General features: G+C 39.0%; 1 protein-coding gene across 1 annotated transcript; it reads left to right on the top strand.

Annotated features, from left to right (window-relative positions):
- The first annotated feature begins 561 nt into the window (after positions 1-561).
- Positions 562-16,783, top strand: soat2 (sterol O-acyltransferase 2). The gene is made up of 16 exons (XM_074676480.1): positions 562-758; positions 4,181-4,300; positions 4,483-4,541; positions 4,676-4,812; positions 4,921-4,974; positions 5,094-5,201; positions 6,015-6,297; positions 8,566-8,641; positions 9,406-9,490; positions 11,369-11,414; positions 11,658-11,787; positions 12,344-12,441; positions 13,782-13,880; positions 14,101-14,236; positions 14,746-14,891; positions 16,360-16,783. The coding sequence occupies exons 2-16, from the start codon at positions 4,222-4,224 to the stop codon at positions 16,414-16,416; spliced, it is 1,593 nt and encodes a 530-aa protein (XP_074532581.1). The 5' UTR covers positions 562-758; positions 4,181-4,221; the 3' UTR covers positions 16,417-16,783.
- The last annotated feature ends 483 nt before the right edge of the window (positions 16,784-17,266 follow it).

The raw sequence follows: 17,266 nt of genomic DNA, 5'->3' as shown, positions 1-17,266 counted from the left end.
GTAACAGTGACTGTCGCACAGTAAATGAAGTATCATACCCCAGAAATGTTGCGCTACATAAATGTGCTTAACTGTTATGAAATACTAGAGAAGTGAGGAAATAGAGAATGTAGCACTGGACTGTGGACATGTATTTCTGGGTGTGTTCAGAGGTTGGTGTGGGCCTCCTCTGAAATCTCATAGATTGAAGGTGAGCTCTAAAATCTCTTGTGAAGTGAAGTATTATAGCGAAGGTCAAACGTCCAAGTAACTGTTTAAATGACTTTAACAAAATGTAAATTTTAGTGAAAGGGACTTGTGAGAATCTCAGCAGAAAAGCAAAATCTAAGCAGCAAAATTTTGGATCTTTCTCTGCTATCGTTTCTGGTAAGTCCTTGTAGAAAACCTCTGACCTGGATGACTGAGAGCTTCAACAGACAAACCTTTCCAGATAAGCCAAATATAAAGTACATAGAAGTCAATAAATCAGTCCAGTGATTCATTCAACAGTTTATGACAAACTTTTTCAGCATGACCTCGTACACGCAGCTGAGGAGGTGAGAGGGAGGTTGGACAGTTGAGGGCCTGTCCTGTTCAGGGTCCAGTATCCAAAAGGTCCAAAGTGCAAAGAAGCAGTTGAGGAAAAGAAGAGGACGCGATCATAAGAGCTGTGAGTCACTTAAAAACACTCCAGCAGCTCTCTCTTAGCGGGAAGCATCGACTGGATCAGACCCTCTCAGCTTGAGCACTGCTGACTGAGCCTGAGGCCACGAGACTGTGTGAGTATGAATCTGAGACAAGTGTTCATGTTTCTCTGACAAATTTTAATCTGACAAATGTAACTTTTAGGAAGTGAAATATGTGGTTTGTACAGAAATTTGTCTTGAATTTTATAGTTTTTGTTGTGCCTAAAATAATTTAACATTCTGTCAGTGGGAAAGTGATCCAGCTGGAAAAATAGAACAAAACTTACAATGAACAGATTCTAACAGTTTGTCAACATTGAAAAAGAAAAATGATCAATATCTAGAGATTAATTAATTATCTCGTGTGATCACAGATCACACATGACTGTACTCTCATAACGTAGTCACCATATGGAAATACTAGCTAAACCTGTGAAAACTTACTGTAACTACAGGAAAAGAGCCAATGGTAAGGCAGCATTTAGCTTCTTTGCTACAGTAGTAGGCAGTAAACTTTAATTTCTGGTGTTGAGATATGCTTTTTGAATGGATGTCAATGTGGCTTTCAGTGCTTCTTGCCAGCCTCAAGTGGACACTAGAGGAACTGCAGTTTTAAAACTTCTGCATCAAAGTTATGACACAGGAATAGTAGTCTTGGTTGTGATCACTTCAAAAATAAATTTGACTTGAAAAATCAAAATGAGATATTTTGTAAATGAAACAGCTTTCACATGCACAGGTTAAAAATAGCAGAGATAAAAGGTACTGCTTTGTCCACAGGGGGCGCCAAAATTTTGCAGGGTGAAAGTTCTTGGAGCTTTAAAGCTGCTTTAAGGTTTTATTGGCTGAAAATATTGCTGACACCTCTATACAAGGAATTTAAAAACAAACTAGACCACCAGAGAGAAAATTTTTAAGACTACAGATTTGTTTAAAACAAAAAAAACATGAGAATTTTTCTTTAGTAATCACTCCTTTTGAGTTCAGCTGTCATCCTATTGTCCTTACAGCTTAAGTCAACTCAAGCTCATTTGATGAAAAAAAAACTTCTTTTTTTTTCAAATTTGTTGATCATCTTTTTAATTTTGATGAAACAGAAGTTATGTGCGAATCACAACCTGTATTTATTTAATTATGACTTCGAATTATTTGTTGTAGTCACAGAGAAGTGAAGTCAGACAGGCCAGACAAAAGAGGACAATCCAATAAATCTGTATTCCTAAACATGACCTAACATGATCCCATTTCACCTTCAACTTAGTCTTAAAATTCAGAGAATGGTTGCATAAGACTTTATCTGCACATAAACATGTTGTTCATCATTCTACTCTCTGCCATCCATTCATCATGGTGCATAATCTGTATATCTATGCACAGCTTATCTGCTATGTTGACATTTCTCCTGAGGAGTGATCAAACAGCAGGGATTAGAAAACCAGGTCACTCTGGGTCTTGTACCGCTATGGGAGTTGTCACAATCTGCCTGTCAGTCTTCCATCTATCTGATCTGTATGTGTGTGTGTGAACTTAGACAGGAGACAGGCAGCACGGCTTTATCGTTTGTTGAGCTTTAGGTTACACTGACTGCTGATAACTCTTGTTATGGTAAAGCTTGAAAGGTAACAATAGGTCAAAGCCCTGATCTGTATGTTGCTGTGCTCAGTGCAGGAGTGTGTGAAGTTTTTCAGTTTGAGATTTGAAAGCAGAGAGAAAGAGAAAGCAGCTCACCTTGGGACTGAAGCTCATCTGGTGCATTAATACTTTGTTGGCATGAGGCAACTTGACAGCAACGAGCCTGTGACCTTATTTAATCTCTGAATTTAGAGTTCAAGATTCCTGACTTTTACCTTTCGCAAGAGAACATAACTTTTTTCAGACTCACTGCTGTGAGTTTAAAGTTTGCAGCTACTGACATCCGTCTGAAGTGATGTCAGCACACCATACAGGGCAATGACCCAGAGTTTTTCACCCCCTGGTGTCCTTATATGGCTTTGGCCAAGATTGTATCTAAGAAATAAGCCATGTATGGATTCAGAGAAGGTCATCTGGTTTAAAAGTGGCCTTGATGGCATTGATGGTCCTCTGTTTGAAACAACAGACACCAGAGGTCAGATAAAAACCAAGACCTTGAGAGAGTGTGACTCCTGAAGGCACTATTTTATGCTGGGGGCTCCCATGAGCTCAGTTTCATGGAGTTTTTCGGTGGTGCTTACTGGTGTCAGTTTTCAAAGTTGTCCCATGGAACCTCCTTCCTTTCCTTACAAGTGATTGTTGCAATTTAGAATAGAATAGAATAGAATAGAATAGAACTTTATTGTCATCGTATCAAGTACAACGAAATCAAAGTCAGCAATCAAGAAAACTAAAGTAAGAAAGTGTATAGAAAGTTCAAAAAGGTCCATAAGAAAATAGATGATGACAGCTTGTCCATCATTCTCCAGTTCAGCCAGCCTCCACCTCCACAGGGTCCAGGACTGAGCTTCTTCAGTCATGCTCCATCTCTGTCTCCTGTATCCTGTCAGCTCACGGCAGGTGAAGCTCTTCCAATGTGGTGTTGGTGTCTGATGTTAGCTCCGTTAGCCATGTCTGTGAATAGCATGATGCTACTCTGCCCTCTGGTATTCGCTCTGTTGCTGGGTTAGCATGGCTAGCTCGTCCTTCTTATTGGAGATAGATCTTATGTTCCCAGTAACGAGGGATGGAAGGACAGGTCCATGTCGTCACTTCTTGGCTCACACCTGAGAACCAGCATGTCGTCCTCACCTCCTTCTCCTCACCTTGTGGGAAGACATCAGGCCTTGAACCAGTTAGCATTGACATGCTACAGGCTGCTAACAGCTGAGTTCACATGTAAACAATGCAGCCATGGTTACATGTAGGATCTCTAGACAAAAACAGGAGAAAAAGTAGTAAAAATATCACTGAAGCCACAAAAAGTTTGGTGTCCTTGACCAACAAATGAGCCAAACAAAGTAATGATCCACTCCAAATACAAAGATTGTGCTGTTATTGCAATTTAAAGTGCTCTGTATGCTTCAAAACCTGGAAATGATACAATCAATAAGAATGATGTAGTTTATTTCCTCTCTGCTGCACAGACCTGCGCCTCTGTTGTTGCCCCTTATTGATTCTGATTGGTCAGTGATGGAGAAATGATACGCGTGGTGATGTTTCAAAAGTTACACTAGTTTTAGCAGCAACAAAAACAACATACATGAGGGTGGCTTTGGGGTCTAGGATACTGAGCATTAAAAATGCTGATCTGCTTGGTTTCGTATAGAAAAGAGACATTGCCAGGACCAAAAATGTTTTTAGTTAACAGAGGACCTCAGTCATTATAATCTAGCTCTTACCCTTAAATGAAGTATGTTTGCACTTATTAGAAAGAGTACTACCACTCTGATTCTGACCCCAAAGCATTTTTCCACTTACCAACTCTCCCTTTTCAGGCTGAAAACTTTTTTTCAAATTTTGTACAACACTGTGTTAAATGATAAAACTCCTGATTTCCACAGGATTGTCCTCCAAAGTGCTCTGGTCTGGTCCAGTTTTAACCATGACGTCTGAGGAGCCACCTAACGGGCTGTGCCACAGAAATGTCCGGGCCAATCAGGCGGAGGAGACCTCAAATCATGGTATGGTTAACTATTATCAAGTTTTAGAAAACCTTTAAATATACAATACTAAAATATTGTATTTATTTCTCTTTTTCATTTTCTGTTTATGTATGTTTAAAAAAAAACTTAATGCCAAGAAAGCTTATTTTGATTTTGAAGTATGAAATAATTAACCAGACATGATGTACTTCTCACTACAGCTGGAGGTCATAACAGTTTACATGTAGAAGATTTGAAGCAGTGGGAGAAACATGTACAGGTGAGCCATCACCTTGCCCTCTGTCTTTCTCTGTCTGTACTCAGTCCTTCTGCCAGAGAAGATACAAACACCAAGGCTGTGCTGTGAACAGATTTTCTGAAACAGTGTTTTTTTTCCTTTGTGTCCTTCTGCAGAAGGTGAAGCTGAAAGCTCTGGAGCAGGTCCAGGATCAGCTCAGTCACATTCTAGACAAAGCTCTGACTGAGTCCGTTCAGCCTTTTACACGAACCCAAGCAACAGTAAACGGAAAGATGATAAAAGCCTCATCCAGGTGAGATATATTCACTTTTGTTCATATAATTTTTTCTCTGAATAAATCCTTCATCCTGGCATTACTTTTAAAGGGCTTGTGTCTCTTTTTCTTTGTCACTGGGTTTAGTTCTCAGAGGATGGACAGTGGTAAAGTGTTTGTGGAAAGACCATCACTGTTGGAGTAAGTATGAGGGACTAATTTAAACATTTTGCCTTTAAAACACCACAAAAGATTCTTACACCACCACAAAAACAGACTTTTAATGGCAGCTTCTGTCTTTGTTTCTTCCTCCTCATCAGTGAACTCTTTGAGATCAGCCACATCAGGACCATCTACCACATGTTCATTGCCGTCCTCCTCATCTTCTTTATGAGCACACTAGCTGTTGACTTCATCGACCAGGGAAGGTCAGTGTGATGTGCGATTGTATGATTTATTGTATAACTGTTGGTGTGTTTGGTCGCGGCTCCAACATGTATGAAACTGTCTGACCCTGAACTGAATCTAATTACCTTGAAAGCCTTAGAAACTTCTTCTTCACTTTTTATCTACTTTCTATGTTCCTCACTGTCTCCCTCCCTCCCTCCGTCCCTCCGTCTCTGCCTGCCTCTCTTCTTGTCTGGCAGCAGAAAGATAGAGCAATCAATCCCTCTGAGTTTTTCTGCAGCTGCTTTGGGCAGCTCTGTAATGATTTGCTTGCTGTTTGCAGTCGCAGGGTTGTGAGTTTAATTCTGATGTCTCCCTGTGGAACAAGTGCCCGCGGGTAACTTCGCTGTGTGCAAGTGATCTGAAACACCCAAATTCTGTTACCATTGATTTTTATACGTGGATGCAATAAAACAAACTAATATCCCATTTGCAGGTGTACTGTGTTAAATCCTAGAAGTCCTTTGACATGCTGCACTGATTGGATGTTAAAAATCTATCATTATTACACCAGTGGGGCATTTTTCTGTTTGGAAGCGTAATGAAAAAATAATTGATGAATTTAACTCTGTCTGCTGTTCATTAAAGCCAGTCATGCTTTCTTATAATTAAAAATGTGTCTCATAACCCACTTTGAATCAATAAAACAAACCACAGTGGCAGATTGAGTGCAGCACCTTAATGTCTTTAGTTTTACATTCTTTAACTATTTTCAAAATGTTGAAGTTATTCATTTATTTTTTTGAAAAATCATGTTGCAATTGATTTTTCTTGCATTTCTGTCTCATTTTCAGGTTGGTTCTGGAGTTCGACCTGCTGTTCTTTGCCTTTGGGAAGCTGGGGACAGTCACTATGGCCTGGTTTGTGATGTTCACCTACACCCTGTTTGTTCCTTATTGCTCCCTGGTGCTTTGGGGGTCTTGGTACCACAGGGTCCCCTCTAAGCTGGGTCTGTCCCTCGGCATGGGTCTCATCCTATCTGTAGTGCAGATGTATGCACTGGGACATTTCCCGGTATATGTGGTCGTACACAACCAGCTGCCCCCTGCCTCTCGGTTTATTGTGATACTGGAACAGGTGAGTGTTTGTGTAAACCTTTATCCACTAAAGTTTTACACGTTTTGTGGAACTGTGAAGTTCTTTGAAAGCCAGATTTAGAAATGAAATTGCTGTCTTTGCTCCACATTAGAGCCCTCCTAGACAAGATTTTTCATTTGTATAGATAGATAGATAGATAGATAGATAGATAGATAGATAGATAGATAGATAGATAGATAGATAGATAGATAGATAGATAGATAGATAGATAGATAGATAGATAGATAGATAGATAGATAGATAGATAGATAGATAGATAGATAGATAGATAGATAGATAGATATTAGGGGTGCACCAATGACAATTTTCTGGTCGATCACCAGTCAATCTTCAAAAAGCCTGACCTGCCGATACCAATTTTCATTTTTTAAAACTGACAGCATGTACCTTCAATGTTCCAATCTTATTATATTGAAAATCATTGTAAAATACCTGTGAAACCAATAAAAAAGTCCTGAGTTTTGGGTCTCAGAGCAAAAAGCAACAATGGCTGGCTGTCAGACCTTCCTGGAGGTATATATCAGTTTTATTTGTTAGGATGGGCTGGATTAGACTTTAAACTTATTAATGACTTAACCCTACAACTTCCATCCCTTTTAACCTTTTTACTTTCACTTCTTATGTGCAAGATATATGAGGTCTTTTCAATTTTTAACCCTTAAATGTCCATCAAAAGAAAAAAAAAAAGTATATTTTCTTGTTGGAACACGAAGCTCAAAACCCACAAAATTAAAAAAAAAAAACTGCAAGCTGTAGAAATTACACTACAACCAGGTTTTTCTCAGTTACAGCATATTATATTCATATTTTCAATCTGAAAAGTCTAAAAAAAATCATATTTCAAGATATCAAAAAAAAACTAAGAGTAAAGGAGCACTACAATTTTTTACATGCAATTTCAAGATCGACCTGGGAATCGACACATGATTTGGTGCTTGTTGTCAGAAGCAGGGCACTAATACAATGACTGCAACAGTCATCAGAGACTCAGATGGACTAACTATACTAATATCAGATATCAGAAGATGATGCATGAAGTAAGCATGCACAAATGTATCAGCCCTGGTTAAAAAAAAGTCTGAACAGACCTCTGCTGTTAAAGACATAAACTTCATTTTTTTTCCTGCATCCTGCATGTTTTTCACAAACTATTCATGGTGTGGAACTTGGATTTTAAGCAAAATCTGGTCTTTTGTTTAATACTCAGATAATTGTCTCACCAACATAACAGGATAATAGTATTCAATCTTTTAGCTTATGGTTAACTTTGGTTGTATAGGTCATGCAGTTTGATTTCACAATAATAATAATTAAATGTAGATTGTTTTAACAAACAAGTCAAAATTCATCACATCAGGTTTATTTAAAAATAAATAAATAAATAAAACTAAAGCACTTCCATTCCTCTTTATCACTGCTCCTCCATAAGCTCTGATTTCAGTAAGGAGGAACACAGGTACAGGAGGAGAGACAGAGGACAGAGCCACATGTACCACCCCCATGTTGTGTAGAAAACTCACCTGTCACAATGTCCAAAGTTTTCAAACCACACTAACTTCCCTTTTTAAAACATCATCAAAGTGTTTTTATCCCAACTTCAATTGCTGCTCAGCAAAAGAAAATCCAATAGAATAAATCCACAGCATAAAAATGTTATTAGTCAGGAGCTGTGCTAGAAAAATCCTATACTGTAGATAAGAGCGAGTCATATTATTGGATATCTAAATTATAAATGCAGCCCTTCATTACCACCAGCAGCTGTAAAGCTTGCTGACCAGAGATGGGAGACATCCAGCTGGAAAAGCACCAAAGGGACAGAAGATCTGAGTGTAGCCAATGTGGGAACATCATGGACCCACACTGCACACTGTAATACCTCCTCATCCTCTTTATTGCTCCGGCCACAGGCTCACAAAAAATCATCTTAGTGCTAGGATCATTTTAGCTCCATTCAGGGGAGTGAGATAATCCTGGTGCTTAGATGCTTTTGTGAAACTCGGTATTGGTCCTCAATTGACCTGTGTCCAATCTGGCTGGATCCAATTCTCACACCCACCCTTAATGAAGCTCATTTAGATGCATTTGTTTTACTTTCAGTTTCACAGACACATGACATTGAGACCACAAAGAGCCAGGGTCTTGACTTGAAATATGATATAGCTTCATACAACAAAGACAAACTACAGAGAGGCTGTTTTCGATGTATTGTTCTTCATCTCTCCTTATAACTGTGTCCTTTCTCCTCAGGTTCGATTTGTGATGAAGAGCTACTCATTCATTAGAGAAACGGCCCCTGTTATTATTCAGACTCCACCAAAGGAAGGTACAGTTTTGATGTCAGGTGTTTTTACTCCTCAGGCAGCATCATTACTCACTGTGGCATTCGCAGACAGTGAGAAAAATGACTTAAATAGAACTCAGCAGGCTGCCACCTCACGATTCATGCTGAAGGTAAAACTAACAATGGATACACCCACATACAATAAAGAAGCTCGAGCATGAGCAGCCCGCTGAGATCCTTTTGTTAAAGCCTGTTAGCGGTGAAGATTTTGCTTCTCTTTTACACACACAAGGCAGTAAAAAGAACAGTAAAGATGATAAAAAAAAGCTGGGAAAAGTCTTGATGCTTTGTCCCAGGTTGAACAGTTTTGAAATGAGATTTAAACATGTTTTTTATGATACACTCAAGTGCAATTTGCACCAAAATGCATTGCTTTCTGCTCTTAAAATGGTCCCAAAAGTAAAAACTTGAACCTGATTGAAGTGCAGCTAATAATTTAGAAAAAGATTCCAGGCTTTGAGGCAGGCAATTTCATGCAATGGCTTTAAAAGTATGAAGCATTTCACCTCCACTGAATGAAAGACATTGAAGCTCTCTGAATTTACAGCATGATAATGTGACAGAAATCACTAATGGAGGTGTCAGCAGCTGGCATTACTCTACATGATAAAACATGAAATTAGATGCTGGTGTAAGAACTCCAGACCTTTCATCATTTCTCTTTTATAAAAAAAATCTTTTGACTTTTACATTCTGAAATTATCTACATTGATCGTCATACTAACTGAACTGTGTCTGCTTTTTAGGTGAAAGTCCCAGATTCCCCACGTTGTCCAGCTATCTGTACTTCCTCTTCTGCCCTACCCTCATCTACAGAGAGTCATACCCTCGGTAAAATGAATCACCTCTCTTACCTGGATCCTTTTAGTTCATGCTAACCTGGCATGTAACAGACATGTGAGCTCATTTTGTATGACAGGGATGTCAAAGCATTTTGCTGTAGCAGCAAACCTGAGTATCTCTCCTGGCCCTTATTAAACATTTATTAAATAAGTGCTCAAAATATCCCCATGTAAGACATTAGACATAAGACATGTCAGAGTTGCTGTGGTCTCACTGCAGACAGCTGGAGTTAACTGGTACTAATGTCATTAAGAGTTCTTACAGTTAGAGGGGCTGTGAGGAGTTTGAAGGTGATCTTAAAAAAGTCTCACTTCTAGATAAATGCCCGACCGTAACCCACACTTAAAAATAAGATTATCAGCGCCAATATTGCTGGTAACCCTTACAGGTTATCTTAAATTGCTCCTTCTTAGCTTCCAGGTTGGGTCGACCAGAACCAGATTGATTTATGGCACATCTAGGTCTCTATGACAACACCACACCAGCTGACGAAGTTTAGATGTGAGAAGAGATAAAACACAGAGATCTGTGTTTTTCTCTGCTGAAAAAGATTTCTATGACTAATTTTGTTGTGATGGTGGACACAGGAACCTGTCAAACAGAAAAAGGACAGGAGAGAAGAAGAAAGCCAAACAGGAGAGTGTGACAGCCTGAGCTTAAGGCTTATTAACCTTACCTCCTTACTTGTATCCATTAACAACAACAACAACAAAGAAAATTTGTTTTGATCCGATCTCCACTTAATTCCAAAACAAGCACACACCTCGCCAAAAGTAATTTATGAAAGTGTGCAGAGACTCCGGGCCACAAGGTGGCAAGGGAGTGCAGTTAAAACAGCTCCTCCTCATAGCATCTTTAAGTGCGAGTGAAAACATCTTAAACTAGACAGGTTCAAAGTCAGGCCTGTAGCCCGAGGTCTATTTTCTTAATGCCCTTAGCTTTTCTCTTACAATGCACTTTATGCCACTAAAATGAATCGTGTTCTAAATTATGAGTGCATTTACATTTTCTGTCAAGTGTACAACAAAATGAGAGTATATATTACGTACATCTCGCAGAACTACATTGGGACTGTGCATAGGCTGCTTATATAAAGCTAAAGCTCTAAACATTCTGCAAAAACTCAAGAATATGATAAAAAAAAATTCAGAATGCAGGATAAGAAATATTTCTTATCTTGCAGTGTTTCCTTCAAACATCATAAAATAATCATGATAAAATCCAGATCCTGCCATAAAAAAAAATTCTGGCATAATTTTTGCACATCGCCCCCTAATGGAGGATATTTTCCTTTAGAGGAAGCAGAGCTTGCTGATTTTTACATAGCACATTACATTGCAGAAAACTGATGACTTTTTATCTGGTATGAAGAGACAAGCGAAAGAAGAGTGAGGTTTTATTTCCAAAGTCTGTAAAGATCTTTTTTATCTTTTATTACCAGAGACCAAACATCAAGACAAGAGAAGAAATCATATCTTAGCCCATCAGTAGTGCAGCACAAGTTTGCAGCATTCAGCAAGTTGCACTTGTAAGGAAAAACTTTCCCTCAGCGGGCAGAAACCTTGGGCAGAACTAGACTCATGTTAGACAGACATCAACCCTGATTGTGTTGGGGTTAAAAGTATGTTTGACGCCATCTAGTGACTGATTCTATTATTTTCCCAGTTAGAAACCTGTCAGAGCTGCTGGCCTTTGGTCATCCTCACAAAATCAAATGTAGCCTTCTATTTAAAAAAAGTTTGGACACTCCTGTCTTTAAAAAAAAATCCTAATTGGACTTTAAGACCTCCATAAGTATTCAGAACTGTGAACTTCATGAATTCAAAAGTGTAAATTTGTCCATTTGTTAATTTCCTCTTTACACAGAAATTCTCACATAAGATGGAAATATGTGGGTGTCACACTTGGCATGGTAAGATCACACCTTTTCTTTAACACCTTCATTGGTTTGCTGACCTGCATAAAATCTGACCTGGATGTTTTATCAAACTGTAACATTTTATAAGCAATAAACTTGATTGCTTATTGCGTTAAGGTTTGATAGCTTACATTGCACTAATTATCTCAAGTTTTGGATTGCAAATTTCAAAAGCAGGCTTTTTTCTTCAAAAGTCATTTTGTAACTATGTTGTGCAATTCAACTGTAAACTTTCAGATCTTGGGGTGTCTGTTTTACGGCTACTTCATCCTGGTCCGACTGTGTATCCCTGTCTTCAGACCTTCAAACAGCCAGCCTTTCAGTAAAAGGGCAATGGTTCTGGCTGTTTTCCACTCAGTATTACCAGGTACTGTGCTTCACACTCTGTTCCTAAACTGAACTTTGTATTTTATGTTTGGAAGAAGACCCAGTAGAAAATGGGGAAGTACTGAAATGAAATCTGTGTATCACAAACATTATTTAAAGGTCATCTTCAGCTCAATCTGTAGCAGCACTTCTGCTTCAGACCTCTGATATCGCTTATCTGTATGAGTCAGAGCTGGTTAATATATCACTTAATATTGAAATAGAAGAGATGAGTCTCATGTGCTTAAAAGTCACTGATAAGATTGAGGATGTTGTTGTGCAATCAGATACAGGTATCAAAGACTGTCTGTTTTATTACTCCATTTAATTGAATAGCTCTTTGAGTAAGTGCTGATATAAGTACATCAGTGTCAAGTTCCATTTCTTATGAGAAGGCTGGGAGCAGTGCCCAGAATAAAAGTGATCCTAATAAACCCTCTGTGTGTGTGTGTGTGTGTGTGTGTGTGTGTGTGTGTGTGTGTGTGTGTGTGTGTGTGTGTGTGTGTGTGTGTGTGTGTGTGTGTGTGTGTGTGTGTGTGTGTGTGTCACTCTCTCAGGTATTATGCTGCTGCTGTTGTGTTTCTTCGCCTTCTTGCACTGCTGGCTCAACCTCTTCGGGGAGCTGCTGCGTTTTGCTGACAGGATGTTCTACAAGGTGTGTGTTGTGGCCGATTCTGAGTGGCATTAACTCTCAACACTGAACACATTATCTGGAGATTTAGCTGCTTTTCCAGATGGGAAACTGTTAATAATGCCAAGTGAAAGTATAGTTCAGTGGCCTGGTGGTCCCAAAACAATCAAACTGTCATTTGATACTGTTAACTGATGCAGTTTTCTCTTGAGTGAAAAATGAAAGGCAAAGGCTGTGTATAAAAACATCAGCCTGCTGTCTCTGTGTGCTTCTTCCTGAAGAAAATACCATTCACTACTTTAACTATGGTGCACCTGTAAGCTCAGAGTTCTGTTAACCTCAACCTGGTTGATTAGCTTTTGCCATGAGAAGTATCAGTTGCCATGAAGGTTTGGAGCTTTGGAGAAAGCTTGTAGCACACTAGTCATACTAAATATCTGTGCAGTGCTGTAGCAGTTGAAAGGAAATTCAGTTTCAAACATGTGTAATATTTTTTTTTGAAAAACAGAGGTTAAAACAGTTCCCTCCGTACAAAACTCTGATAGCATTAATGTTTTTTTCCCCCAGCGTTAGCAAACATGCTAGTATTCAACTGTAGTTTTTAGCCAAAGTGTTATTATTCATTAAAAGTGAGTCTTAGATGGAAAACTGCATTTCTTGTTTAAATTATTTAGTTTAAAGAATTGAAATAGTTGTACGTGATTTATTATTATCAATTTTATATCTCTGTCTTTAGGAAAGAACTGAAAACAAAAAGTAGCTAGCAAAGCTAGCACTTGCTGATAAACCCTTCTTTTTGTAGTGATACAGGGGGATAGTTTTTAAGGATATATATTTTTTTAATTTTATAATCGTTAGACCCTCTCTAACTTTTCTTTAGCTAAAAAAGAGAGGAGTAGTGTTAATTTGTGATGAAGCAGAGCTAATATGCAGCTAAAACTTAGTAGGGGGGCTGTGAACAAATAGAGGGGGAGAATCTATCATGCAATGAAAAACATTGTACAAAAATTACCACAATATCGTTTGTAAATGTCAGTTTGAAGAAGAAGTTACAGAAACATCTTACAATCCATTAAATAATAACTTTCAGGTTAAGAAGAGAGATTTACAGAGACATATAATAATAGCCTCATGAGGAAATTCAGAATGGTATTTATAATTTGGTCACAGTGAAAAAAAAAATCTGTTGATCTGAAAAATGCTGTACAAAAAGACTCTGTTATATTTAATCCGATTATAAAGAACAGGATCATCAAGCTTTCTTTATCCCCTGTCAGTCCAATTGTTTTTAAACTGTAAGGATCTTCATTATTTCTGACTTTATTTTGATTCATAATCATTTCAATACTGTGTTGAATTTCCAGGATTGGTGGAACTCGACTTCTTTTGCAAACTATTACCGGACCTGGAATGTGGTGGTTCATGACTGGCTCTATTACTATGGATACAGAGACTTCCTCTGGGTGAGAAGAGTGACGACACAGCTGAATTAATAATGAGAAAAGAGACACTAATCGTTTTTTTTCTACATTTCCAAATCGACTTACCCCATGATGGAGTGTGAAGTAGTTTAACACTCATCCTGTAATTCTAGTGACACAAATTCCTCTGAACCAGCCTGACCTCTGAACTTTGAGTCAAAACCCTCTCCCTCTCTCTGTTTTCTGTCTCTGATCCCTGCAGCTGTCGAAAAGGAAATTCCGAGCAGCTGCTATGCTCTCTGTGTTCATCGTCTCTGCTGTCGTCCATGAGTACGCCTTGGCTATGGGCTTTGGCTTCTTTTATCCCGTCATGTTCTTTCTCTTCGCCGTCTTCGGAGGTGACTGTTATACTCATTATCCAGGGAACAGAAATGAGTGGTATCTTGTGCTCTGACCTGACAGCTGAAAAGCATTTATTAATAAGACTGTATCAAATGAGCAGGAGAAAAAAATTTAAAAGATGCAGAGAGGAAAAGGAAATGGTCTGCACTGTGCCTCATTAGTGTACTGAAGCCATGTCTCTGAATTGCTTATTAAAATATGTAAATGTACCCCTCCACACTGCCTTCAAACTTTTAAGTTAAAGTTGAAATTATCCTCCCCGACACACATTTAGTAGCTCTGTTCAGAGGATGGTTATTATTATATTTACAGAAAGCACTCTTGTACATCATGTCCTCTCCTCTGGGGCTCAAACGTCATTATGTGAACATTTTATTTCCTTCCTGTGTCTTTGTTCCCACTACCTGTCATTACACAAACAATCTGTTAAATTTTAACAGCAGAGAGGCTTTCACAAAACAAACAGCCATTAACAGAACCTTCCCCTGATTCTGTCCTCTCTTAGTGGTGTTTAACTTCACCATGAACGACAAGCGGCAGAGTCCCGTGTTCAACGTCATCATGTGGGTGTGTCTCTTCCTGGGTCAGGGCGTGCAGGTGTGTCTGTACTGCCAGGAGTGGTACGCTCAGATACACTGTCCTCGCACAGGGGTAAGTACTCCACCTGTGATCTGATCCCTTCAAGCTCTCTGAATCAGTTTCATTTCTAAACACAAATTACAAAATGTTTCACCCTTGACTTTATCCTGTAAGCTCACAAGTGAAATTACAATACGTCCACATAGTGATACATGTGAACACAGCAGGTGTTTGTGTTTGAAAGAATGTCCAGTGTTGTAAAACAAACACTGAAACAGTCACTATTACAACAGACTTCTTCTCCTCCTGCATGCACTACCCAGCTGGTCCCCTCATTTTAACCAAATGCCAAGTGCACAAAGTAGCAAGAGCGCATCAGTGAGATAAATCTCTTGCTGAGAGGGGAATGTGTAAAAGGCAAATTTCTAAAAAATATCAGCGCCTAAATTGTCCTGAAACTCTCTGGAAAATGTTAAAAAGTCATCAAACCAGTAGACTCTCCACGCTTGAAAAGTTCAGCTTCTAGTACAGCCTTCAAACAGCCAGTTACAGCAACAGCAAATATCTCTGTTTATATCATAGCTACTGAAAGTGGGTCAAAGCATGCGATCAAGGTTTTATTACTGTTTCGTTTTCTCGGCTACAACTGTGACAGAGGCAGCAATTTAAAAAGAAAAGAAAGAAAAAGAATCAATAAAACTCGTCAGGAAGACATGCAGTGTGTGACCATGCTGGGGAGTCTTCCGCGAGATGTACTCTGTGTACAACTCTAGCAACAGCTTGTTTGTGTAGCGAGACTCTGCAATGATGTCATTTGACAGCACACTGACCCCTGTTTTGACAAACGTGTGCAGAAAGTAGGCCAGAAGGTGAAAAATCTTGAAATACAAGTAACACCTGATCGGACCAAAAGGCCTAAATCTCATCGATAGTTTAACTCCCTCGTTTTTTATCTCCAGTTATTCCTGAACATCTGCTCCCACATGCTGTAACACAAATAGAGTGTAAAAAAAGTGTTCTCACATAGATTAAACATACAATACATTTACGCTCACCCACGTAGGAGAGCCACATGTTGAGTGAAGACCGTTTGTAGAAACTCTGACATGTATTTAACCCTTAAAAACCCTCCTCCACGGCTCGAGTGTTTGATGTAGTCACAGATGTGAGGGATTTGCGTGACAGCTGGACAGATGTACTTAACATACTTACTCCACTACAAACGCCTGCATCCCAGCGAACACATCCTCTTAAACCACAGGCACATTCACTCACACACACACACACACACACACACACACACACACACACACACACACACACACACACACACACACACACACACACACACACACAATGGCTTAACACAGATAACTGTCGTCTATAAATAGAAATTACATCCTTACAATAAGATTATCACATGATGATGAAATGATATTACATTAAACTGACAAATTTTATAAAAGGATTACAGATAATGAGTCTAGAGGCAGGGACACTTGAGGAATATTAAAGCTGTTCTTCTTCTCTTCTCTAACAGAATAGTTTCCTGGAGTTGGTGACACCGCGTTCATGGTCCTGCAGCTACCAGAGGTGAAGCTGCCTTTCCTTTTCTTCTGGTCCAGAGGGATAAATGAAGAAAAGTTGGAGGATATAACGACTGATCCTAGCAAAGAGAAAGACAGAACTACTTGAAAAATGTGCCCACAGCAGATTCCTGGTTTTGATATGAGATGATTTGTTCCTGTCACTTTTTTCTCTTGATGTCGTAGTGATGTTTTTCTGGATGTCACTGATTTGTTATGTCTGGATTTGTTGTTTGCACCTGTATTTAATACTGTTTGTCTCAGGCTGTTGTATCTGACTTTTTGTTTACCAAATGCTGGTTTGAAACTTTAGCATGGTAATTGATGAGTAGCTTGTATATAGACAGAGATGTCGCCAAGTGAGAAATAAAGATGAGAGGTAGAGATGATGCCAAGCTTTTTCCGTTACCGGTCCAAAAAAAGGAAAAAAATATTCCATAAAATTTCTTGGCTATTTTTAAATTGTCTTTACTTTCCATGATATCAATCTTTGAATAACTGAAAGTATTTGTCAAAGTAAGCTCTCAAAAAATGTCAGAGTGAATTCAGATAAGTTCACGTGTTTACTTAACTTGAAACAAGAGTTTTTTGTCACTTTGTGGCACTGTTTTATTTTTACTTTTCTTTAAGTCAGGGCCAACTCCAGCAGGCTTTGGCACAGGGATGGCACCTGGCCTGTAGTGTGCATGTGTGTGTGTGTGTGTGTGTGTGTGTGTGTGTGTGTGTGTGTGTGTGTGTGTGTGTGTGTGTGTGTGTGTGTGTGTGTGTGTGTGTGTGTGTGTGTGTGTGTGTGTGTGTGTGTGTGGCAGGTTTAATCCTGCCTTGGTTGACATTCAGCTGCTGGGGATTGGTTGGGAGAGC

Source organism: Halichoeres trimaculatus, unplaced genomic scaffold (assembly GCF_033239565.1).
Source record: "Halichoeres trimaculatus isolate MK-OKI-2021-1 unplaced genomic scaffold, fHalTri1.1 fHalTri1_scaffold_1, whole genome shotgun sequence".
NCBI classification, from domain to species: Eukaryota; Metazoa; Chordata; class Actinopteri; order Labriformes; family Labridae; genus Halichoeres; species Halichoeres trimaculatus.
The sequence above is the reverse complement of the archived record's forward strand: the minus strand, read 5'-3'. Positions and strand labels throughout refer to the sequence as shown.